The sequence below is a fragment of the Mytilus californianus genome, unplaced genomic scaffold (assembly GCF_021869535.1).
Source record: "Mytilus californianus isolate M0D057914Y unplaced genomic scaffold, xbMytCali1.0.p SCAF_11, whole genome shotgun sequence".
Classification (NCBI taxonomy): domain Eukaryota; kingdom Metazoa; phylum Mollusca; class Bivalvia; order Mytilida; family Mytilidae; genus Mytilus; species Mytilus californianus.
In genome coordinates this window covers 50,366,198-50,393,388 of record NW_026262593.1, presented here as the reverse complement: position 1 = coordinate 50,393,388, position 27,191 = coordinate 50,366,198, and the positions used below count along the sequence as shown (strand labels likewise).

The 27,191-nt window shown below is 31.2% G+C and overlaps 1 protein-coding gene across 3 annotated transcripts; it reads left to right on the top strand.

The window, feature by feature from the left end:
- On the top strand, positions 1 to 25,852 carry LOC127720265 (uncharacterized). 3 transcript variants are annotated; one of them, XM_052226763.1, is made up of 16 exons: positions 1 to 34; positions 1,160 to 1,257; positions 4,494 to 4,509; positions 5,707 to 5,813; positions 6,675 to 6,690; positions 8,648 to 8,730; positions 11,343 to 11,624; positions 12,561 to 12,941; positions 15,557 to 15,612; positions 16,118 to 16,348; positions 17,348 to 17,569; positions 18,547 to 18,598; positions 19,414 to 19,542; positions 22,630 to 22,809; positions 24,449 to 24,637; positions 25,664 to 25,852. In XM_052226763.1, exons 1-16 carry the CDS (start codon positions 15 to 17, stop codon positions 25,810 to 25,812), a joined length of 2,211 nt encoding a protein of 736 aa, XP_052082723.1. In that variant the 5' UTR covers positions 1 to 14; the 3' UTR covers positions 25,813 to 25,852. The 3 variants fall into 3 exon arrangements, with proteins under 3 accessions (XP_052082723.1, XP_052082721.1, XP_052082724.1); XM_052226761.1 differs by lacking the exon at positions 4,494 to 4,509 and adding an exon at positions 2,106 to 2,121; XM_052226764.1 differs by lacking the exons at positions 4,494 to 4,509; positions 19,414 to 19,542 and adding an exon at positions 2,106 to 2,121.
- The last annotated feature ends 1,339 nt before the right edge of the window (positions 25,853 to 27,191 follow it).

Genomic DNA, 27,191 nt, shown 5'->3' with positions numbered 1-27,191 from the left:
ATTTATACCGATGAATGTGGATACCTAACATCAAGTAAGTTGCACATATATTGTGGATCTTTTCGTAAAATAGTTCTGAACCTTCGATATACAAAACAAGAAAAGAATATTATGAATATTTCAAAAATTTAAGCCGATTTCTCATTAGTTTAAAAAAGAAATGTGCAAACCTCATGAATAAGAAATAAAAAATGTTTATGCTTCCTTTCTTTTAAAAAAAATACCAAAGATATAAACAATTAATCTAAATAAATTACATTGTTCTTTTCAGTTAGAATCTAAAAAAAAAATATCGTCGAGGTCAAGATGATACTTTATATATGTCACAAATTGACAAAATATCACTTTTTTATCCACCTTAGTTATCGTTGCGTTTCGACACAATTTTGGGGTATTAGTAGAATGATATAATGAATATGATTTAATTCTCAATGCACATACATAACATAAGGAGTAATGACCAAACTTTTTCAGAAATTCCGATAACATTTCTAAAAGACACAAAAAAAAAATTTTTAAAAGTCAGACCATTCTTTGTGATTCGATTGTTTATTACTTCAAACGTTATCTATCGTTAACCTTAGATGTATCAGGTTCAATCATACTTATTCATGACAGCTCACAGGGTAGCCCAACAGATCGTTGTCTGCAAAAGGGGAGCTTTTAGATATTGTATATTAGAAATTGATGTTTGTAGTGAATATCAAACTTGGAATGTTAAACGAATTTGAAGGAAATCTGCTTTAATATGTGATAAAGGGGACACAATTTCATTATTTCAAGGAGGGGTTCGATTCCCAGTGAAGGCATATATAAAAATTAAAAAAATTATAGGTTAGTTTTTAAATTAATTCCATAAGGGAACATAAATCAGTAAAAAAGCCAATTCAAACTTATTGAAGTTAGGCACACAAAGAAAACAATTGAATATAATTTTGTGAGTTCATTTAGAAAGCATTGATTCTAGAAAAATAATCCACGGTAATAATATTCAAAAATTATATCGCTCGCTAGAAAATATTCTGTCGCCTGCCAAAAATCAAACTTAAAAAAAAATTCGTTCGTTCGCTACCCTTTTTTGAGGAAAGAGTCCGAAGAACTAGAAATTAATTTGGTATAGCCTTATATTAATTTCTCATAGAGAAAACACTTTTTTCAGAAAACTATATAGTATGTCCTGTTCATCATCTGACAATGAAAACCATGAAGGTAGCGGAAATAAGTCTACATTCTCAAATGACGAATTTGACACTGGTGGTTAGTATAAATATTGCTATGTAATGGAACTTGAAATGTCGTATATCACATTTTAGCGTTTATTTGTCACAGGATTGCTAGGAAAAGAAAAGTGAACAGTGATCCCACGTCCTGCAATTTGATTAAAAGTATGGTATTTCATAGCTAACAGTATGTGGTTACAAAAAAAAATAATCGTGATCAATTTTTGAATTACAGAGCGTTAACAGATACCATTTGTTGGGTTCGTATTGTTCGGTCTTCGGTTTTGTATATTGTGGGTTGAAGACTATTTTTTGTCTTTTCGATGGCGTAGTCGATTTGTCTTCGACTTTAATATAACTTTGAATTTTCTCTTGGTATCTTTCGCCTCTCTCCTTAACATTGATGCATATGTTGACAATAAACATGAAATTAAAGACTCATTTGACTAATAAGAAAAAAAACAAATTAGGAAAATAATAATTTTAAAGAATGTTGGTATATGCATAGGATAACTTGTCTTTTAACTTACTACTTTTGGTAAGCTTCATCGTGCATTGCAGAGAATCAAGGCGAGATTATTGACGACTGAAAGAAAAACTCAATACAATCATTGACATTTATGTGTTAATTTTGCACGTCGAAATTAAAAAAAACGTACAAATATACATTAATATCTGCAAAAAATTTTTGAAATGTTGCATCAACATTTTCGTATGTACTGTAAATATTGTTTTGCACTTGTTGTCAGTTAACTTTCCATTTCTTTGATTTAAAATTAACAAACGGAAGATATATCATTTGCACAATAGCCTTAACCTTCCTTTTAACAGGGAAGTTTTCTCACAACTTTCGAATTATACTAAATATATTTTTATCTATAATAGCTATTTCCAAGAAAGGGTGAGTAAAGTAGTACAAGTAATTAGGAACCAATCTATTCGCTAATGCTCATATTCAAATAAAAACAAAACGTCCTTGTCGTTTGAAGAAATACCTGTTATCGTTATGGAAATATGTACATGTAAACAGATATTGACCCTCCAGTAGCAATTACTTTCAGAAATAATTTCAGAATTTAGTTTTGAAAAAAAGTGTTCTTAAGTGCATATAGTTCATGCATACATTTATTTAGCAATGACTTAGAATACAATTTAAGTTGTCAATGTATTACAATTCCATCTGTCTGAAAAACTAATCATAAATACAGGTCTAATGCAGAAATTTTACTGGTCTAATACAGGATTTTTACTTTTGGATATTGGTTCAAAAAGGTGTCAGAAAATGGAAATGTGCATTACGCTAAATATCAGAATGTCCAACCGTAAAAGACTATTTCTCTGAGGGCGCAGTACGGAATGAAATAATATTTATTGGTTGGCAATGTATTATTTGATCCCTCCTCCCTCGGCTAAAACCTATCAAATATTAGATAATAATTCAACTGTACACATACAGTGTTAAGTTATCCAATATTAAAAATTTATCATTATTTATGTATAAAATGGTTAAAAACCCTTTTTGTTTTCATTTGCAAGGTTGATATGTGAATTGATGTATTTCTGCTTAACATGAAACATCACTTTTATTATTCAAAGGGTTTCGCGATCATCGAATAAGATACCCTCTGAAGAATTTGATTTATTTTACTTCCTTTACTTTCACACGATTATTTAGCGCAAAAATATATATAAACTCAACATATATATAGCTGGGTTAAAACAAATTCCACCGGACGCGCGTTTTGTCTACAACAGACTTATCAGTTAGGCTCGAATAAAAAAAGTTAAACGGTAAAATAAATAACGAAATGAAAGAGCATTGACGATGTTCAATTCCGAAATATTTACCAAATACAGTAAGAAATCATATTTAAACTTCGACCCCCTTTCTATTACATATTTTCTGAAACTACAGTTATGGAATTCATAGCAGAGCAATTTTAAGTTGAAAAATATTTAAATACCAAAAGTTGTTTTCCTGTCTATTATCAACATTTTCCGTTTTCATATGAAATAAGAGCAGACACACATCAACATATTAATTTTGTTCATTTACTATATTTATTGATTTATTGTTTTTGTTTTTTCTGTAATGACTATTTGCAAGTTTATCTTTTGACTTAGATCTTTTGTAATATACATAATGAAAGCAGTTTCTTTAGTTAAATTAAATCGACATTAATGTTTTTACCATGTTTTCTGAAACAAAAAAGTAAGTTTATACTATACTATCTGTAAGCTTACATTATTGTAAATTCATTTCAACAAAAATCAGCGTTTTTTCAATTTCTCAAAAATCAAAAACGTTTTTCCAGGATATTAACTAGTATGTCCTGTTCATCATCTGACAATGAAAATTATGAAGGTAGCGATTTTGTCGGAAATAAGTCTAAATTCGCAAATGACGAATTTGACTCTGATGGTTAGTATGAATATTGTTATGTAATTGAACTTGAAACAAAAATGTCGTATATTACTTTTTAGTGTTTATTTGTCACAGGGTTGCTAGGAAAATAAAAATAAACAGTGATCCCACTTCCTGCAATTTGATTAAAAATATCGTATTTCATAGCTAAAAGTATATGGTTACAATTAAAAAAAATAATCGTGATCAATTTTTGAATTACAGAGCGTTAAAAGATACCATTTGTGGGGTTAATATTGTTCGGTGTTTGGTCTATGTTATGGTTTGATGACTGTTTTTGTTTAGTCAAATGGCGTAGTCGATTTGTCTTCGACTTATGACTTTGAATTGTATCTTGGTGTCTTTCGCCTCTCTCCTTAACATTGATGCATATGTTGACAATAAGCATGAAATGAAAGACTCATTTGACTAATAAGAAAAAGAACAAATAAGGAAAATAATAATTTTAAAGAATGGTGTTATATGCGTAGGATAACTTGTCTTTTAACCTACTACGTTTTGTAAACTTCACCGTGCACTGAAGAGAATCAATGCGAGATTATTGACAACTGAAAAGAACAACTCAATAAAATCATTGACATTTTTGTGTTAATTTTGCACGTCGAAAGTAAGACAACGTACAAATATACATAAATATCTTGCAAAAGATTATTGAATGTTGCAGCAACATTTACGTATGTACTGTAAATACGTGTTTTGCACTTTTTGTCATTAAACTTTCCATTTCTTTGATTTAAAATTAACAAACGGAAGATATATCATTTGCTCTATAGTCTTAACCTTCCTTTTAACAGGGAAGTTTTCTCTCAACTTTCGAATTATACTAAATATACTTTTATCTATACTAGCTATTTCCAAGAAAGGGTGAGTAAAGTAGTACAAGTAATTAGGAACCAATCTATTCGCTAATGCTCATGTTCAAATAAAAACAAAACGTCCTTGTCGTTTGAAGAAGTACATGTTATCGTTATGGAAATATGTACATGTAAACAGATATTGGCCCTCAAGTAGAAATACTTCTACAGCCATATCATAATTTCAGAATTTAGTTTCTAAAAAAAGTGTTCTTAAGTGCATATAGTTCATGAATACATTTAATTAGCAATAATTCAGAATACAATTTAAGTTGTCAATGTATTACGATTCCATATGTCTGAAAAACTAATCATTAATACAGGTCTAATACAGAGTTTTTACTGGTCTAATACAGGATTTTTACTTTTGGATATAGGTTCAATAAGGTGTCAGAAAATTGAAATGTGCAGTACGCCAAATATCATAATTTCCAACCGTAAAAAATTTATTCTTTGAGGTCGCAGTACGGAGAGAAATAATATTTATTGGTTGGCAATGTATTATTTGATCCCCCCTCCCCCGGCTAAAACCTATCAAATTTTAGATAAGAATTCAACTGTACACATACAGTTTTTAGTTATCCCATATTAAAAATTGATCATTATTTATGTATAAAATGGTTACAAACCCCTTTTGTTTTCAATTGCAAGGTTGATATGTGACGCTCGAATAAAAAAAAATTAAACGGCAAAATAAAAAACTAAATGAAAGAGCATTGAGGACTTTCAATGCCGAACTTTTTACCAAATACAGTTAGAAATCATATTTAAACTTCGACCCCCTTTCTTTTACATATTTTCTGAAACTACAGTTATGGAATTCATAGCAGAGCAATTTTAAGTTGGAAAATATTTAAATACCAAAAGTTGTTTTCCTGTCTATTATCAACATTTTTCGTTTTCATATGAAATAAGAGCAGACACACACCAACATATTAATTTTGTTCATTTACTATATTTATTTATTTATTGTTTTTGTTTTCTCTGTAATGACTATTTGCAAGTTTATCTTTTGACTTAAATATCTTGTAATGTACATAATGAAAGCAATTTCTTTAGTTAAATTGAATCGACATCAATGTTTTTTGACAGAAACAAAAAAGTAAGTTTATACTATACTATCTGTAACCTTACATTATTGTAAATTCTTTGCAACATAAATCAGCGTTTTTTTTCAATTTCTCAAAATACCAAAACTTTTTTCCAGAATATTATCTAGTATGTCCTGTTCATCATCTGACAATGAAAATTATGAAGGTAGCGATTTTGTCGGGAACAAGTGTACATTCTCAAATGACGAATTTGACGCTGATGGTTAGTATGATATAGTATGGTACTTATGTAATTGAATTTGAAACATAAATGTCGTATATTACTTTTATCGTTTATTTGTCACAGGATTGCTAGGAAAAGAAAAATGAATAGTGATCCCACTTTCTGCAATTTGATTAAAAGTATGGTATTTCATAGCTAACAGTATATGGTTACATTAACAAACAAAAATCGTGATCATTTTTTGAAGTACAGAGCGTTTGTGGTTACCATTTGTGGGGTTCGTATTGTTCGGTTTTTGGTTTTCTTTGTTGTTGTTTGAAGATTGTTTTTGTCTTTTCGATGGCGTAGTCGATTTGTCTTCGACTTATGACTTTTTATTGTCTCTTGGTATTTTCCTCATCTCTTCTTCACATTGATACATATGTTGACAATAAACATGAAATGAAAGACTTATTTGATTACATAGAAAAAGAACACATAAAGAAAATAATAATTTTAAAGAATGTTGTTATATTCATAGGATAACTTGTCTTTAACTTACTACTTTTGGTAAACTTCACCGTGCATTGCAGAGAATCAATGCGAGATAATTGACGACTGAAAGAAAAAACTCAATACAATCATTGACATGTTTATGTCAATTTTGCACGTCAAAAGTAAGAAAACGTACAAATAAACATAAATATCTTGAAAAAGATTTTTGAAATGTTGCATCAACATTTTCGTATGTTCTGTAAATACGTGTTTTGCATTTATTGTTAGTAAAAATTTCCATTTTTTTTTATTTTAAAGTAACAAATGGAAGATATCTCATTTAAATAAAAGTCTTAATCTTCCTTTTAACTGGAAAGTTTTCTCTGAACTTTCTAATTAAAATAAATATACTTTTATCTATAATAGCTATTCCCAGGAAAGGGTGAGTAAAGTAGTACATGTAATTAGGAACCAATCTATTTGCTGATGTACATGTTCAAATAAAAGAAATAGCCCTTGCCATTTGAAGAAGAACATGTAATCGTTATGGAAATATGTACATGTAAACAGATATTGACCCTTAAGTAACAATTGCTTCTACAGTCATATTATAATTTCAGGATTTTTTTTCCAAAAAAAGTGTTCTTAAGAATTTACCAATAATAAAATCATATCCCACAAGGTTCACGTGCATTTATGATCGTTTCTATACATGAGTTAGAATCATTTAAAAAATTGGAATACAGGTAATTGATAAATTGTATACGTAATGCATATAATTCATGAATACATTTATTAAGCAATGACTTTAAATTCAATGTAAATTGTCAGAAAATGGAAGTGTTTATTACGCCAAATATCAGAATGTCCAACCGTAAAAGAAATTTTTTTAAGAGGGGAAGTCCGAAGTGAAATAACATTTATTGGTCGGCAATGTTTTATTTGATCCGTTTCTATGGGAACACGGCTGTTTTAATATTCAGATCAAATAGTAGAAGGGACTTTTGAACCATTGAATATACATGTTAAAGAAGCTATTGCACATATCCTATTTAATAACAGACAGTCAAAACGTCAGATATGTCAGAGAATTATTCTGTGTCCTTTAAGAGAGGCAAAAGATACCAAAGGGACATTCAAAGTCATGAGTTGAACACAAACTGACAATGCCACTGTAAAAAACGACGAAAAGACAAAAAAACAGCACAAAAAACACAAGGACTGAGCAACACAAACCCCTACATGCTTCGTATACGCGTAAATACAACAAAGATAGACTCTTTCTGTAAAACATTCATGGAACTGAAAGGGTCCGTTTATGAAAGCTATCCTAAGCACCAGATAAATTTCCAATACTTGTTTCATCGTCATTTGGCGGACGTCTAACCTGGCCGTTGCTATTTTGTTTACATACGTCAATAACGTCATTTTGATGGGAGATAACTGATATTTAAATCGAGAGGCTCAAAGTGCTATTTGCCGGTGAATCACAGAGGATTACATGGCACATCTTTAGATTCAATGCTATTCGATATTCCTTGCATTCAAATGAAATTTAACACAATTTGCTCATATTGATTCTGTATTAGGCTTCATTTGAGCGTATTTGTTCTCAGTCAGCTTTTTGTGGTTCCTTTAAGTCATCGGTTTATAAAAGTGTCATACAATTGGGGTTTTCATGTCCTGTATTATATCACCATACAGTCGTATTTGGTCGAGGTTAGCTGTACTGTGCATATTCAGTGTAAACAATGTTTATTATCAAATATTAGATAAGGTTTATGTATATAAAATATTGATAAATCCTTGTTGAATTGCAAGTTGTTATGTAAATAAATTTATTTCTGCTTTACCTGAAATATCACTTTTTTGTTTCGAAATTCTTTAATCATTTAATTCCGTGGCATTTTCTATCTACTTTTATTTTGTTTTCTCGAATAATATACCTGCTTAAGATTATAAACAACATTTACTTTGCATAGATATTCAGCATTACTTTGCTTTGATCTCTTTTCTTCCCGAACCTTCGGTTAATGAATTCATAAAAAGTAACGATTTTTAAGTAGGAAAATATGTCCACACCGAGACAAATTTTGTCCTGACTGTTCTCAACATGTCATTTTTGTTATGAAAAAATAAACAGACATGCAGCAACATAATTTTTGTTGTCTGCATAATAATTTCATTATTCATTGTTTTAGTTTTCTCTATAATAACTATTTGACTTTAAATCACTTTAATTATACTCAATTGGAATAAATCCTCAGATAGAAATTAATGCCAAATCAATGTAAATTAAGAAGTTGATACTATAATAACTGTAGTATTACATGTTTATTATTGTGCATAAATTGCGTTATTTAAAATTTCATGAAGCAAACACAATTGGTTTTTTTCAGGATATCATATTTGATCTCTTGTAAATCATTTGACAGTGCAGACTTCAGTAGTGATTATGACGAAACATTTTGCTCTAATGATGGTTAGTATAAATATATTGTAATATACTTTGACGTAACAGAATAATTTATTTTAAAGCTGCTTATATGTCACCGGACGATCAGGAAAAGAAAATAAAAGACTTTTTAACTATATACCTTTAAGGTACAGTTACGTTAAGTTACCGAATTACTTAATTGGAGAATGATGATCTGAGTTTCTAGATTATCATTGACATTGCATTTCACAATAAACTTAACATAATTACATATACATTAAACTTTATCAGTGACGGACACATTTCTGCAAATAGTACATTGATGTTTATTGGAGTATCTTTTGTTTGCCTCGCCTAAGGTATTACTTTTTTCTGGTCAGTGCGTTCGTCTGTTCTTCCAATCAACTGTTAGTCCGTCTGTATGAAGTTTTTCGTTAATACAGTTTACTATGAAATTGTGGTCGTATGAAGTTGAAACGTGTTGATTTTGATGTGGACTTTTTATTTATAAAATATATAAAATAACCGTGTTAACCATGTATCATGGTTTAAGGATCACAGAAATACAATATGTGAAATAAGTACATTGTTGGGTAAAACGGTTGTGGTTGAGGTACACAAATGTAATTAACCATGAAGGTGGGGTCTCAATTTTTTTGGAGGCACATGTAGATTGTGAGACAAACATTATTAATTGTATGCAAACTCATCATTTTGACCCTGCTTTGACAGTTCAATGAACATGAACACATGATAATGCAAGCGGGGCATATGCAAGGTCTCATATTGTTAATCCATTCCTCACTTATCCAGGTATTCGTTATTCAGAGTATTTGAAATTGATTTTTGATTACAAGTATTGTTGTTGCATTAACCAGGCTGTTTGTTTATCATTTTTTGAAATGCGACATATTATTTTTCATCCCCGGACTTTGCTTTATAAAAAAAAAATAGGTTAAGCTTATTCTACAATATAATTTTGTCTTATCTTTGAAGGCCATACGTTTCGTTGCTGTTCCTTTAATATATTTTATATTATACTGGAGTCAAATATTCCGGTTAATCCTTCAAATTGATTGGTTACCTAAACAGATTATATGAGCCCATATCACTTGTAAAGGAAGATAAAGATAGAAATGGTAATAAGTGTTGAAGTTAGGACATTCCAGTATAATATAATTCTTATTCGGGCTTCAGAAGGGGTATGTGCTCTTATTCTCTATCAGTGCCTTATATCCCCTTCGCGGCTCAAGAGATATTAAACACTGACAGGAAATATTAGCCCATATCGCTATGTGAAGATAAAAAAATATATAATATCCCGCGTTTCTTCTTTAATCTCACTTTAAACAGTATATACTGACTTAAACATATAGAGGTAATACTGTTAACAAGGGATAAAATGGCCAAACGTAATTAAAACTAACCAACATTATGTTCTTATGTTGTACTGTTACACCACTTTACTAGGTTAGGGAGGGTTGGCACCTTCAAACAAGTTTAACCCCGCCATATGCTTTATAAGCCTATTCCATGTCTGTCATAGTTGTTTTTCGTAAATTGTTTAGTTATGAATTTCCCAATTTAATTGTTTCATATTTTTCATTTCGAGATATTCGGTATGGGTTTTTCTCATTGTTGAAGGTTGTTCGGTTGCCTATATTTACTTACGTCAACTTTATTTGAATGTTGGTGGATAGTTGTCTCATTGGCAATCATATCACATCTTTTTTTATTCTTTTAACGTAAAAATGAACAATAAACATTATTCTCGAAGATAGACACACAGACATTTAAAAAAAAATGAATAAGCAAACCATTGTTCACAGATCATAACCAAAAAGCTAAGAATCGAGCTTAAGCAATACGAACTCCACAATGCATGCTGGTTGGAATCATGTGTTATGGAATGGCTAAACAGTGCAAGCTATAATTGATAGTGTCGTTTGAGTTATTTGATCTCACATTGACATATATCCAACAAGTCCTTGTATTCATATTATTATGTTTGTACTTACTTGAAAAGCCGCCATTTTGACTTTATTTGACGACGGTAATTTTAATTAGGATTATGCCACCCGGAAAAGGCAACATATCATTAACAATTTGTCTACATATAGTTGGATTAAACACGTACTTTTGTATCAGTTTGTGTACAAATGAATATTGTCGACTTTGAACAATTTTGGCCTTTTTAAGTCTTAAGGATGAAAATGTAATCGCTGTATTATTGCTACCACAAATACCAAAATATCATAAATAAATCAGATGCAAATCGGGATTATATAAATTTGTTCGCATATAGTGAAACACTTGAAAGAATGATTTTGAATGTACACGTGAATAAATTTAATTTCACTTGTTTATCTTACCTTTCGGACAAATTTACTATAAAAACCTGATGATTTCACGTTTCAGTGTGTGAAGAATTTTACCTAGAATCACACAACACGTTTGTAAATATGATGGATATTCAACAGGGAGTTTGCAAGGACACTTAAGTTTTAGAATCTGGACGGTAAAATAGTTTCGATTATCGTTATTTTTATGTATTTGCGATTTTGTCATATGATGGTTAAATAAATAGTCAAGCTCAATAAAAACTTCCCTAGTAGTAGTAATATTACAAAATACTTATTTTTTTTAATTCTTTAAAGGTGGTTTGAAACAATCGACTAAAAGATGGTCTTGTTACATCACAAACGAGTGTACACTGTACCGAAATATCTTGCAGCGTATACGTCATCTAGAAGAACAGTTCAAATGTAGTTTATCATTAGAAATCCAACATCCGTCTATACAATATGTAGCCCAGTGTGTGAATTGGGATAAAAGTATTCACGTTGTTTTGGTTTGCGGAAGTGCTGAAACACTTTTAACAGATTCTGTTGTTTGCGTATCAGATCCGAAGAGAAAAAGGCATGCTGATCTAACAATAGGTAAATATCATTTAAAATAGTGTGCATTGTAAACTTCTCTTAGAATAAAAAATAAAGTGATGCGGTATAATTGCTACTGATAAAACTATTAATAACCATCCAATGAAAAATATGTGAACAACAACAGGTTACGATACGACCTTCAGCAAAGAGCAAAACCCATACCATATAGTAAGCTATAAAAGCCCCTGATGTGACAAAATGTAAAAATTAATTAATACTAGAATCCTTAACAGAAAATAAAATGGCATACAACCAACGAAGTTCAGTGTGATACAAGAAACATCTCTTCGTGCAGTCTTTCTTTTTCAATTTTTTGTTACTTTTTGGTTCTTTTACTATGGAATTAGGCTGTTGTGCCAGAGGGGTTCGGAAATATCGGTTTTCTCAGACTTTGTAATAACGAGATGATATGAAAGCATTGGTCTTCAAATCAACTAATTTGTTTTATACACATTAGCTCTTTGAATAGGTGTCCTTACGAATCAAACTTCTATGAAACCGTAATTTGTACATATATAGGTTAAGTCTAAAAATATATCGTATTAATTGTAGTAATCTCTGAGATTTATAATATGTTCGATATTTGACATAAACTGTATACCAACAACAAACAAGAATATTAAAAAAAACAGAGTTATTCACGAATGCCGATTATTTACGAGGAATTGATTAAAAAAAATTGTTTTGGCTCCCATCTTTCTTAATATGAGGTAGGACTAGGATTGTTTTTTTTCTAATCTTCAACTGGTAACCACAAATATATTTTAGTCTTCTTGGCCTCAACTGCTTTAACAAGAAACACGTACTACACAGTTGTATGTGTACTACAATCCGATATTCGCCTATTCATTTTCACATAGTCTTCTTGCATCTGTGATGAAAACAAAACAGACAAAATAATGTGAGTGATTGCATTTGTTCTGATATTTATAGTTGATCGACATATCGACAGTATAGATAATGAATCTCCTAAGAAACTGTATTGGAGTTTACCCTACTTAGAGATGCCACATCAAGACAAAGTTATACTTCATTTACGTGGAATGCTTACCAAAGTAGAGGACGAAAAGCTTAAAAGCATCGCAATACCATTGAAAATGTGTGACAGCCTACCTGAAGTTACGTTATTACAACATTTTAATGCAGCTTTTTATCACTATGAACTAAAATATTTGAAAGTTATTTATTTGTGCTTTGAGAACATCCAGACAACACAAACGTTAACTACGATGTTTAAAAGAGGAAACAAGTCACTAAACTTTTACGATTTTAGTAAAGTACCCACCTATAGAGATAAATCTTTAAAGGACGAAGGTAAGAGTAAATATATATAGCACAGAAACACCTTTTTCCTATTTGGAGCAATATCCCATTCGACAATACATTTGTATTGAAATGATATTACTTTTAAAATACTTTGGAGTTTTTTTTTCAATTCTTAGAGGACGAAACGATGTTAAATTTAAGGGTTACCATATAAATGCAAAAGTTGTTTCGTAAGATTACTTAATGACTTGAGCATTTTTGTCAATTTTTATAGAATTGCAATTTCAAACATTTGATATTCTGGGTTTTCATTACTCTTCAATTCTTAGATTTCATCGTCCCACTATTTGATTCTTATGATAAAAATGTCGGTTTATGGCGTTACCGGATGATCAGGGGAGGATTTGAACCCATTCTGTCTTAATTCCGGATATTCAACTCATTTCTTTGTCGTTTGTGTAACCCGCTGGCAAATTTTATTGCTAAACAGCAATTGATACGCAAAACATATAATTTGAGATAACAGTATCCCTGGAGAAATCTATAAAGTTCAACGCTAATTTGAAAAATATATCCGTAAATTACATGAATTAAGATTGTTCTATTTAAAATTCAATATTCGTAAAAGTCCTGTTTGTTTTTTCTTTTTAAAATTAATCTTTCTTCTCTGTTTTTTAATGTATATCATATAGGCATTTATATTATTCTTCTGAATTTACTCTTCTACTACCAAAAGAAAATACTCAATAGTTTTACTGAAAACCTTGTTTTGTATTTTATGTATAAACTGTTTTTCTGTCATCACAGAATGTAAAGTTTATATTTTATATTAGAATAGTCAACCTTCAAATATTGTGATGGAATCAAGGAAATATAATGACCTTAAAAACGCCACATGGATTTCTTATGATTTTTTGTTACTAAACTATGATGAATCTTCATATAACTACTATTTATCCTTACCATACTTTTTTTCTTTTTAGACAACCTCAATACCCAATTTACCTGAGGTAATTTATCATTCCTGATTATTAGCGTCGAATAAATTTTGTAAATCGACATTTGAAACCATTGAATGATTTTAAAGTTTTTTTTTCTCCGTGAAACACTCTTACAATCCTTGCCAAAAATTACATCAGTAAAACATTTTGCATTTTCATATTGCTAAGACTGAGCAATGGGTCGGACAGAGACCAGAACTCAAAACATGCTCAACAGAAATTGTTGACCTTTCTGTCAATCAATTAGGCATTGGGTACAGGTAGTAATTGCCTTCGACGGTGAGACATCCCTTTGAAAGGGAAAACCAGGATATCAGTGCATACAATATGACGTGAACATTAGATATGACGTAATCAATTCAACTTTCGAACTGCAAACAATTTTTAGGCAATTATGTAATGAATGAAATTTATTTGTATACATATATTTTACAAAAAAATGTATATTTGAAAATAAGAATTAATAATATAATCCAGTGTTGCATTTTTAAAGCCCGTCAGTATACTTTAAATTTAAAGATTGAAAAAAAAATACCAAAAATGTAAGCTAGATTGTCAATGCAGAGCAGTTTGGCCATCAAAATCATCAATAAGTCAAAAACAAACTGACAATGACATAGCAATTAACGTAAAACGTCGAAAAGACAAACAATAGTACACAACAGACATGACAGAGAAAATTAAATATTAAGCAGCACGAAGCCCACCAAAAACCGGGGATGACCTAAGGTGATCCGGGCGGGTAAGCTGACCCTACTTGTTTTCTAATACTTGGTTTTTTTTGTGTGTGTTCTGAAAATTTTAAATATCTCAGTTCATTCTGTATGTGTTTTGGGTAATGTTGACAACATGCTTTCAGGTTGATTTTCATTCATTTGACAAATATTCATGTTTTCTGTTTTCGAAAACTTCAAGATCGAAGATTTTGATTCATATAAAAATATGTTTCAGTTTGATATATTGTCAGTTTCCTTATACAATTGTGTGACATTTTTCGTTACGTTTGTTAATATTCCGGTTTCCGGTTTCCGGTTTCCGGAGATTGTATGATAGAAATCTTTGTTTTGCGCCTGAATATACCAATTTGTTGTCTTGAAATGTTGTCAGTTTGTCAATCATGTACTAAGTGATATTTCAAATACCGTAAACCTGTTTAAAATATCTTCGTGTAGAAATATTTTCTTTTTATACACCTGTTTTATCTACCTGTACATTTAAAGTGCTAAAAAAAAATTCAGAGGTAATCTTTACGTTCATTATACATAATTGAAATAACGTAATTTAAATTCCGTGCGTACATAGGAATGAACTGGAAATTTCTCTGTCACCCCCTCCCCCCCCCCCCCCCCCGTCCGCCCCCCCCCCCCCCCCTTTACCACCCACCCACCCAAACCATCACCACCCTGTTTTTCCCTCAAAGATGAAATGTCGGTGTGTGATGTAAACCGTCTTCTTTCTGCTTTTTTATAGAACGTTTAGCATTTGAAGGATGTCACAATTACGTTAAAATAAGCTACAGGATAATGGAAATATCAGCAAAAAAGTACTGATAATCATTGCTTTTCTACAAAAATAGATGATTTGAAAATAACGATTTTTTTTCCTTTGAAAGATATCTTCACGAATCTATCAGTAAATATATAGTACACTTTTCATTTTCAGAAAATCATTCAGATATAACTTTCAAATGGATACGTGGAAACATTATTTACGAAAAGGTATTATAATTTGAAATATCATTTCGCAGGATTTGGATCAATTAAGTTTCGACGACTTTTATTTCATGAACAATATTTTTTCCGATTGAAAAAGTGTCGGCAGGTCAAACTCATAATGCAATTTAAGAGAGATATGTAAACTGTTTCAATTAGCTGACCGAGTTATTGATGAATGCTTATTTAAGTTGTTGTTATAAAGTTCATACTTGCCCCTTGTAAAAATCCACATTTTAATATTATCATGAATCAAGCTGTATTTCATTTTTTGAGATTTTTTTCGTTTTGTTGATTCTGGGCCTTCTACAGTTTACCATACGTTTAAAGTTTTGTTAATTGTTGGAAGTAACCCATAATTGCTTACGTTCAAGTCATTTGGTCTCTGGTGGATGCTCATTATACCTTTCCAAATAAATTATGGCATTACTGTTTATTATCGTTAAGGTTAAGGGCACTGTGGCTCATATTTGAATAAAAACAGAAAGTTTCATGTGTATCATCGTTCTAGACTGATATCATAGTAAACAGTACAAACAAAGAGCTGCAGCTTGACAAAGGAGCCGTATCATCGTTGATATTGAAGAAAGTTGGAAAATCTCTGTTTGAGGAATGTCGCGAGCTATATCCAAATGGCATTGACTATGGCAGCTTGGCGATAACGTCTGGAGGAAAATTCTGGAAATATATATATCATTTTGCTCTACCATTATGGACAGCTTATGCTGAATTTTCAAAGAAGGTAAGCAAAACTGTGTAAAAATATTAATATCAACCTTTATTTTCCCTGCGACTGTCATGCATTTCGAGAAGATTATATACTTACTTTGCCGGCTTTTCCATGTTCGTAAGTTGTTTGTATGCCCTTTTTTGCTTACTTTTCTTTTATTTAACATATCAAAATTTCAAAACAAACAAAAACAGTACTGCATCATATTTGTGTATGATTATACATACTTAACACAACTGCAAACAAGTAAATTGAAAATTTTAAAATTTAGTAATATATTCTAAACGTTGATATATTTGCAGGTTATTATTTTCTTTATATTCCAATGCACAAACAAATGTTCTCGCGCAAACTAACAAAAAAACTCGCATTTCTCATCAATATTATAAGGTTTTAACAAATTTATGCACAGGGATAATTTTCGCTCATAACGCTTAGTTCCTAAATAAGAGAAAATTACCATCGCGTGAAAATTTCTATATTCACAATATTCTGGATTCATGTATTTTCGTGGGCAACAATTTTTGTGGATTGAGGAAATTTTGTATTTTTGTGGTTGATATTGTATTTCGTGGTATTAGCAAAATCAGCATACATCCTAACAAAATGTACTTCGTTGAAAATTAAAATCAATACCAACCAAATCCACGAAAACATACCTCCCACGAATAATAATGAATCCACAGTATATTAGCTGTCATTTAGTTCCAGAGAGATCTTTGTTTTAGAAAATGGAGGCAATAAACGCCATCAATGAAATAAAACACTAAATATCATGGCAAAAGAAAAAAAGAAAAAACAAAGATCATTCCGCAAAGATCATTCCACATTCCACAAAGAACTACATAGACAGCTAAAGATTTAGTAAGACAAATCCCATGACAAGATCACTGTTCATTGACATCATGCAGATATCTCTTTTCTGAAAACGTTTCTTCCTCAAAATAGTAGCGTACATGTGAATATTCTTCTTATGATATGATAAATATGAATGATATTTTCTTATTTTAGATTTTGGAACAAGCAGTTTACAACTGCCTCATACAAGCGGAAAAAGACAAATGCAAGAGTATAGCATTCCCTGTTTTGGGAACTGGCAAGCTGCAATACCCTTGGGGTGACGTAGCTCGGACAATGCGAAATGCTTTTTGGAAATTTAAGCTTCATTATAGGCACGCTAATTTGAAAGAAATAAGAGTCGTATTGCATCCAGATGATAAGAGGTCAATTGAGGTATAATAATTATATTAATATTTGTACAAGCTTAATAAGTAAATGTACGACGTAAATATATTGTTTTAGACTGAGCCGCATATTAAAAATGAGATGAACTACATGCTTGCGTAATCAAGTTATTTCCAGGTAAAAGTAATTATAAAGTTCCAAAAATACCAGTGTATTAAACGATTCCTCTAAAATATTTTGATTGAAAAAGTGAAGCCTTTACAGCATCATAAGATAATTACTATTATTAAAATTCTTAATACAGTATGTGTACTTTTTCATAGTGGTAATCTTTTGAAAATCATAATTTATGAGTGGTAAAACGCGTACAAAATGTAACTGTTTTGAATTCATAATGTATGGGACGAATTAAAAGAAATGGAGCCTTCCGGCAATGAAGATGGGTATCGACTTCCGTCCCGTCAAATATGTAAGAACAGTAATGGAAAGCTCTATGTATTTGTATTGGAAACCCCAAAAACTAGGCTGGTTAATGCCAAACATTTAAGCAGAAATGGCTAAGTCTCTGCTTTGGTCTAGGGATATTTAAACATTACGGCGATCAAAAATAAATAAAACAGATGCATATCTAACTCTTTGTCGAAAATATGTGGAATGTTGGATACATTTTATGGAGCTGGTTTCAAGGAGTTAAATTTTGGAAAACAAGTGTGAGCGGACGCGGATTACAATAGTGAGAAATCTGTGTCGAGTCAAATGCGCTATCATGCGAACCAATACGTTATTTAAAAAGAAAGTTACATTTTAATTATATCAACATAATTTTGCAAAAGTGCAATTTTGATATATTTTTTAAAAAAGCATTTACACTTTTTTTAAGTAAAGGATGTATGGTAACAAAAAAAAACCCAGAAAAGCTGAACTTGTTGTCTCCCTTTGATCTTGTTATCTTTAACTGTAAGAAATGATTGGGACATTGTGTAGTAGTAATGATAAAATAAAGTATATTTATTCATAAACTCTAGGCATTTGAAACATGGATAGGAAAACAGTCAGAATTAGAACTATTTTCTGAGGGTATGTACATTTATGCATTGAACAAGACAACTTAACCAAAATTATAACACAAACTCCTACAGGCTAACAACCAATTATTTATTTACAAATGAACTAATGTTCTGCCATTGTCTAGATCCTAATTGCTCAAAATCATTTATACATGCAACAGAAACTGCAATAAGCATCACTGAAATAGTAACTGAACAGCAAAAATTACAAAAACATCTCGCTCAGAGTGAGCAGAGAGATAGATATAAGAAGATGTGGTATGAGTGCCAATGAGACAAGTCTCCATCCAAGTCACAATTTGTAAAACTAAACCAATATAGGTCAAAGTACGGCCTTCAACACGGAGCCTTGTCTCACACCGAACAGCAAGCTATAAAGGGCCCCAAAAATGACTAGTGTAAAACCATTCAAACAGAAAAACCAACGGTCTAATCTATATAAAAAACGAGAAACGAAAACACTTATGAACCACATCAACAAACGACAACCACTGAACCTCAGGTTCCTCTTCATATAATTTGTCGAGCTTTGAATCGTCGTGTGCTTCTATCAGTTGTGTGTGAATGACCAGTAAGATATCTACAAACAATGCTAATTGGCTAAACATGCTAAATGATCATTATAATAAAATTATACATCAACTGACAAGATGCCTTAATTCGGACCATCAAATTAACATATGATATCCAACGGTACAAATGTCACAATGGATCAATGATTAAAAAAATTATATATTTGTATAAAATACATGTAAGATGATAATGGATGTATCAATATGTATAACTCTGATAAAAACAAAACAAACAAATAATGTTTTTCTTTAGAGTTATTGCATCAGACGAAATCCATATTAGAATTGAGATGTAATGATACGAAAATCATAATTTTACATTTACCAAGCACTCGGTTTCATCAAAGCGACGCTCTGATAACAATTTCAACCCCGGAAGATGGTAATTATTATCTTTTTAATTTTATTTGAGATGACGGTATCTGTCCTAAAAGTCATTATTCTACGATTTAAGTTTTATAAAGCAAGAAAAACTATCGGCATACCTTCAAATCTCAAGAGATACATGCATTATAGTGATTGACATTATTAACATAGTTAATAATTTTTTTGGAGTCTATGTTTGTTTGGCATCAGTAAAAGTAGGTGCGGTTTAAACTTCAACCGGTATTAACAGAAAATGATTCAAGAACGCGCTTGCATAAAAAAAAGTCTCTTCAATGTCTTCGGTGATAGCTGATTTCCAATTTGATATGTAAAACGTTTCGTTTCTACGGATCCGAAAAATTCAAATCAATTTAACAGAGACTACCAAATATTTGTTAGTATACCTTTTAAATCCATGATATGAATTATATACTTTGGACGTATCAACATGTCACGGAATTTTCGATTTTTGAGTACTCAACCAATTTTATTCGTCCAAGAACAATGGAATAACAAAAGGTACTATACGCACACCAAAAGCTAACCAGTTCAAGAAATAGTCAGTTACTGAAACCCTAGTCAAATCAGTTAAACTGCATAGTTTTTAAATTGTGCATTCACCTGTACATAAAAGAAGATTCATTTTGATTATTTTTTGTAAATGGTTTGCAGTTTGTTTGACATTTATCGCAAAATATAAGGACATACCTATTACAAATTTTAGTAACAAAGGGTAAATTAGAGAGGCGAAAGAAAGAAAACTGATAATATAAACCAATTAATATTCGCGAGCGTTTTATTTTCCCGACTTTCGCAAGTAGAAAAAAAACGTGAATATAAATCGTCGTGAATAAGTTAAACTTTGATCATAAATATATCAGGAAATAAGAAAAATGCGAAAATAGATCGCCGAGAAGTTAGTTAGAAATTGTTAAGCGCGAATTAAAGTATCAGCAAAAATAACAATGTTTACAGTTAGTCGGAGTCGAACTCCATGGCAAATAAGGAATAAAGGCAACAGTGGTATACCGCTGTTCAACAGTCATAACTCGATTTAACTGAAACAAATCCGGAGCACAAATCAAAACCGAGGGAAACACATCAACTATAAGAGGAAAACAACGGAACAACAGAAACACTGAACTGCTACAAAAACAAAAGCCAACATACATAGATACGGACTATTTGATAACAACTGCCATCTTCCTGACTTGGTACAGGACATTCTAAGAAAAAACTGGTTTATGGCTAGCCAAACCTCCTGCTTATATGGCAATGTTAAAAATACCGCTAAAATGACAACATTACGTGACAGGAATACAGTACAAATAAATGCAAGAACACTCAGGACAGAGAAATACACAAAAAACAACATAATAGTACATTTCAACATGTAAACCACAGAATAACAACGAACACCTAAAATTAATTTACGACAGTACACAAGTGCAGCACAATAGAATTATGAACTGTGCGTCACACGAATGTATCAACGCCACAAAAAGTGAATTTCTAAAAATTGAATATAAAATTGGGATAAAGTTTGCAATGGTGTTATTTGATGTATTTCCTAACAATCACAAGAATATTAATATAGAATTGTTTTAATGATCGTGTAATTATTTGTATTTTCTAACCATGTCGGCTATTCCTCTAAATCAAACTGTGTAAAAAGAAATACATCCTGTGCATATAGTTGCTCCAAGCTAAAAATCATATAAATGACCTAGCTGATTAATTATCTTTACTTTTACATACATATAGAAGATAAAAATAGAAATAAAACCACAAACGATAAGACATAACACAATATCCAATCGGAATTACAAATGAAAATTTCGAAAAACGACGAAAAGACAGACACGAAATACATCAGTCTACAAAAACACCATACAACAAAATAGTAATACGAAGAGGCTCAAAACGGGGGGTGATATCAGATGCTCTGGAATAGTAAGTATATCCTGCTCCACACGTGGCAGCCATTATGTTGCTTATGACTCTTGTTCTCTTAAAATTTCAAAAGTTCTAAGCAGCACATAAGAAGATTTTCATTCGATTTGTCAACACAGTATTTATGTTTTGTTCAAGAGTATTCAATGTATAAAATATCAATTTTATGTAAATTTTATACGTGATGCGAGTAAGTTCCTTGTATTTCAACTGCGATATAAAACAGTAGTTGTTTGTAAAAAAAAATCAAAAGATTTATTACTAGCTCTTATGAAAATAATTCAGTGTACTCAAGTATCAATAAAGTCGCTTATGTACTACGATTTGTTTTCATCTGAGAATAAAAATAATGTTATCTATTTGATATCATCCGGTGCGTATTTCGTATATTGTGCTGGGACTGCATACTGATGGGTATAATTTATTTTGACGTTATGGATATAGACTTCACAATTATGACTGAAAATGCATAAAAAACAAAAAAAATAATAAGAAAAAAGTCTACTCTGAGTGTTATCCAGGATAGAACAGTTGAATATATCATGAAGTTTATTTTGTTGTTTGATTTCATCAATTAAGGCAACAGAAGTTTACCTATGTTCAAATCTAATCGGTCGATTAAGAAGACAAATCAAGGAAACAAGAACGAAATTAGGGAAAAGCATGAACTCCAAAAGGAGATAGAGTGTGTGCTTCTTCAGGGTAAGCGTCTCCTACTATGCGTGCATGACCGGCCATGCAAAGCCATACTCAGTTGGTTGAAATGTCACAATGAGTGATAGGATACAATCGATGCAATTACAGATAAGATTGATATTCTGGTATTCATAGATCATAGACTGCGAATGATAAATAAACACAGTATCTGTCAACCAATTTCTGATGATGACAGTAGAACATTTGTACTGTCCATTTCAGTCGTTCTTTCCTGTAAGTCGTCTTCAGCAGTATTTGTGTTGAGAGCACACAAAACTGAAACACAGATATTGCTTATAATGTAAATGTTTGTGAGGGAAGATGACCGCCTGATCAATAAGCAGCCTAATGAACCACAGTGCAATGAATTGTTCATTAAATACTGTATACATCGTGTTTGTGTTTACATGTATAAGTCCAATTATATGACCGATGAAATTTCTCAAATTTTCAGCTAGTTCAGTGTTGAAGGAAAGTAAGGACGGGATGATAAAGGATAAACATGGCTGTACTTTCTGGTCAATACAAATTTGCTCAAATAACACCAATTATAAAAGGAACATGGCGAAAGTCCTTGAATTCATTTTGGAGGAAAGACTGTCAACAATTACAATTTCTTTACTTGAAAATGATGGTAAATATAATATTTATTGATTATACTGTTTACTATGTCATATCTCGATGTTAAAGGTGGTTATATATTGATGCACATCCATTTGTTATTTCGTCACTACTCGATCAAATCTTAAAATTGGAACATAATGTCTACAGGTCAGATCAAGTTTGGTTGTTAAGGTTTATTCATGACTGTTATAGCTCTTTGTCACCTTCAACATTATAAGTTCGTGTGTTTTCGGATTAAAATTAAAGTACCGAATCTGTTTTTTTACACAATGTCATTTACGTTTTTGATGGTTTTTGTATATACAGTTCAACATTATTAACCCCAATGACCTAAGAAGTTGGAATATGGTGGGTATTCTATGTGATGATTAAAATACTGTTTTCATAAATCTTTTATCGATTTTAGCACATTACAATTCATGTCAAGTCTATTTATCGTTCACGAGTTATCACCTTGATAACCTAAAAAAAACTTATACCTAAAGTAACACTTCATGATTTCACCAAACTTTTATTTACCACTCACACAGGCTGAGTTCGATTTTTGTAGTTTAAATTGAGCGTTATTGAGTTTTTTCTTTGATAACTGAGTATCTTTGATCACTAGATAGCATAATTTTTGTTAATAGTTGTCTCAGTTTATATCACTACAAAGTCATCAGTTAACGAAACGGCATACTTGAGTATATACCTGGTATATTTGACAAGTTATCAAAAGTAAATTTTAATCGATACGATGTGTCTGTATTTCAACTCATATGCGAAGTTATCTGAGATCTTCAGGCATAATAGACAATATAAGATATATGAATGGTCGTCTAATGAGAACATTTTCCGAGTTTGTCATTTTTCCTATTGTGGCATTTTGACTGAATTGGGATTCAGATAGTGGATAATGCAAATTAAGAGACACTTTCCTATCGACTAATCTTGTGTCCTTCCTTTTTGAGTTTTTACGATTCCCGTAGTATTTACATTGATAAGTATCTTTTTAATTAATTTATGAAACTTGAACATCGGTAAACAACTGCTGCCTGTAATTTGTGGAAGGGGTTTTAGGAACAACAAACCAGAGCTTTCTTATTATTTATATTGAGCTAAATGTCAGCATGCCATGCCATATGATGCGTTTTCAAATGGACTAATGTCAAATTTGTCTTGATCGAATACCTATATATTCCCTACCCATCCTACCTACGTATGACATTTTCGTCGCCTTTTGCAACGGTAACTTCAAACAGGAATTTCCTTCAAAATGATATCAATCCTCAAGTCGTCATGTTAAGCTGTAATATGTTTTTTTCTTAACTTCCTAATTATTGATAAAATATAACGAGGTAGCAAAGTGATTAATAGATTACAGTATATCTTTCTCCAAGAGAACACTTAACACCCAAATACTAAGATGTGTTGATATAAATTTGGCATAGAGCAAATTTGAATTCTTTCCTTGTTTAAATTGACCATCAGGAGTCATTTACATACAGCCAACTATTACTATGACGAAACTTACTTCCGTTATTGATTTCATTTTATAAGACATTTATGCTTATTGAGCAGTGTAAACATGTATGCTACCACACTATGAGAAGTGTAAACAAGTGTCCTAATTTTGTATCACCATATTACTTTCTCAATAAATTTTGTAGATACATTACCATTAAGAACGCAAGCAAAGATTATTCGAAACCTGATGCTGGAAATTGAAAAGAATCGATATCTTCAATTAGTGAAGTTAATTGTTCTTGACAGAAACAATTTTGTTTCGCTCTTATCAGAAACAGAAAAAAGGAAGCATGACAGGAGAAGTAGTTGGATACCGGTTACAGATGTGTTTGGTATGTTATATTCTATTCTTATTTATTTGGATTATTTCTTTAAGTTTAGCAACTACATAATTTTGACGATCACCATCACGAATTGCTTGACCAATACAATTCGCAAGGCAGACGATGCATGCATAGCATAAAACGCCAGCCCTAACGACGCATCCGGTATCGCTCCATATTGAAGTCATGCGTTTTTTTCTTATTTTGGATTGTTACCCTGATTTGTTTCTTCGTAATCGATATAAGAGATTTGAACATCTGAAAACTGCTGTCGGTTTAATTTAGTTTTCTGTTAAAAAATGTAACTATGTATAGAAAATATGTGATATTGGACTTTGAAAAATGTATAATAATGGTTGCATTTAATGGGGTTTCTGTGTATGCTGGTACTTTAGTATACAAATACATGTCGATATATTCATTGCAATTTCTCTATATTTTACATTTGTTCCTTATCTTATTTATATAGATTTAGGTAAATGCAAAAGTGTTCAAATCATAAAAAAAATCTTAAAACAACCGTTGGTAAAATAAAATTTGGAAAAAGTTGAAATCATAAAATTTGTATATGTATGTACAAAGAATTGAAAACGTCTACCAATTTGTGAAATAAGTCATGCACAAAAGCTAGATTGAATGAGCAAATGTGGGCTGAAACTCTTGCTTAGACTCAAAAAGAAAATTCTGAAAAAAATTGTTTTCTTTGTAAAAAATATATATATAACATTGAAAAAAAAACCTATCTAGATGTTATATATATATTTTTTACGAAGAAAATTATTTTTTTTAGAATTCTCTTTTTGAATTTAAGCCCAAAAAAATGCAAATCTCAAAATGATATGTTAAGAGATATTGTAATATATCTTTTTTACATAGATTTTTTTGTTGTGTAGTTGATTCGTTGAAAGTCACACCCTCAAGTAAATTAATTGAAAAACATTCGTAATATCAAAATGCATTCGAAAATACATATGTTCAAATACCCTGGGAATACCTAATAAGAGCATAATATATTTCTTTTATTTGTCATTGCAGGTTCATCAAAACCTAAATTTAAAGCTGTTTCATACACGGAAACAAGTCAATTACCAAAACTGATCATTTCAGCACAGTTGGAAGATGTTAATGTAGTCAGCGACTTAGAGGACAAGCTGAAAGTAGCAGTAAACGAAGCATTTGTATAAAATCTGAATTACGATAAATAAATTATTCATATAGTCAGAACTTCTGTTCAAATGTTCATTAATACCAATGATATTTGCGTTTAAAGATTTTTTTATCTAAACTTGTCATGTAAATACTCATACTAGCTGAAACTGCATTGGTAGACAATGTACAATGTAAAACATTACCACTAAATCGGCTTCTCGACAAAGAACTCTAGTTTACACAGAACCTAAAGATTGATTTTTTGATTGATTGATTAATTGTTGTTGAACGCCACTTTCAGTGCTATTGTGCTATCTCGTGGCGATACGTTTTTATTGGTGGAGGAGACAGGCGTGCCCTGAGAGAATCCCCGACCTTCGATAGGAAAACTGACAACCCTAGACAATTAAGATTGGAGTCGAGCGCACCTCCCATGTAAGTGATTCGAACTCACTACCTCAGTGTTGACAGGCTACTGATACAGAAGATCGAGTATGTAGAGCAAATGGTCACAGAGGCCACAATCAGAACCTAGAGAGCTGACAAACAAGGGCAAAAGTATGCTAATGGAATTTACAATCAATCAATGTTTTCAGCAATTGTTGTAAGAAAAATGTGTTGAAGGAACTGGTTGGATTTACGATTTTCCCAAAGGGGGTATGGAATAAAAAAAAAATGACCTTTCAAAATGTCATCAACTTGTCGATCACCAGGAATTCGTCAGCGGCTCTCATTTTTATATCTAAGTGTGTTTTTGTTATCCCCCAAGAGTTTTTTCATGATTGTAGGACGTTTATAGACGATATATTTTCCTTTTGAGCAAATCAGATTTTTTTCAAATTCTCAATGGAAAATTACCATTCCGCACTTAATATTCCTCCAGTATACGTTTAAGTTGGTCTTTGATCTTTGTTCCTTTAGGTCTTCATATATGAAATTTTGTGGATCTATTCATATGAAGATTTACGACAGAAACTAGGAATAAACTCATAATACATACCAGGAATAAAAATATTTACGCCAGACGGGCGTTTCGTGTACAAAAAACTCATCACTGACGCTCGAATCAAAAACGTTAAAAATGTCAAAGTACAAAGTTGAGCAGCATTAAGGACCCACATTTCCTAGGAGAAAGGTTTAGTATTTCGAAACATGCAAAGTTTTGTAAACAATTAATTTATAATTATGACTATATTAATGATTTTTCATGTCAACAAAGAAGTGCTGACTACTAGGCAGGTGATACTCTCGGGGAGGAAACCTCCATCGACAATGAATTGCGAATCCTAATATTAATTTTTGTGATTTACGTTGGTTCCAATTTATTTAAATTATTGAAATCCATGTTTACAAATTGTTAGATATGCGCGTTGTAGCATTTACGAGTACATTTACAATTTCAATGAAAATAACA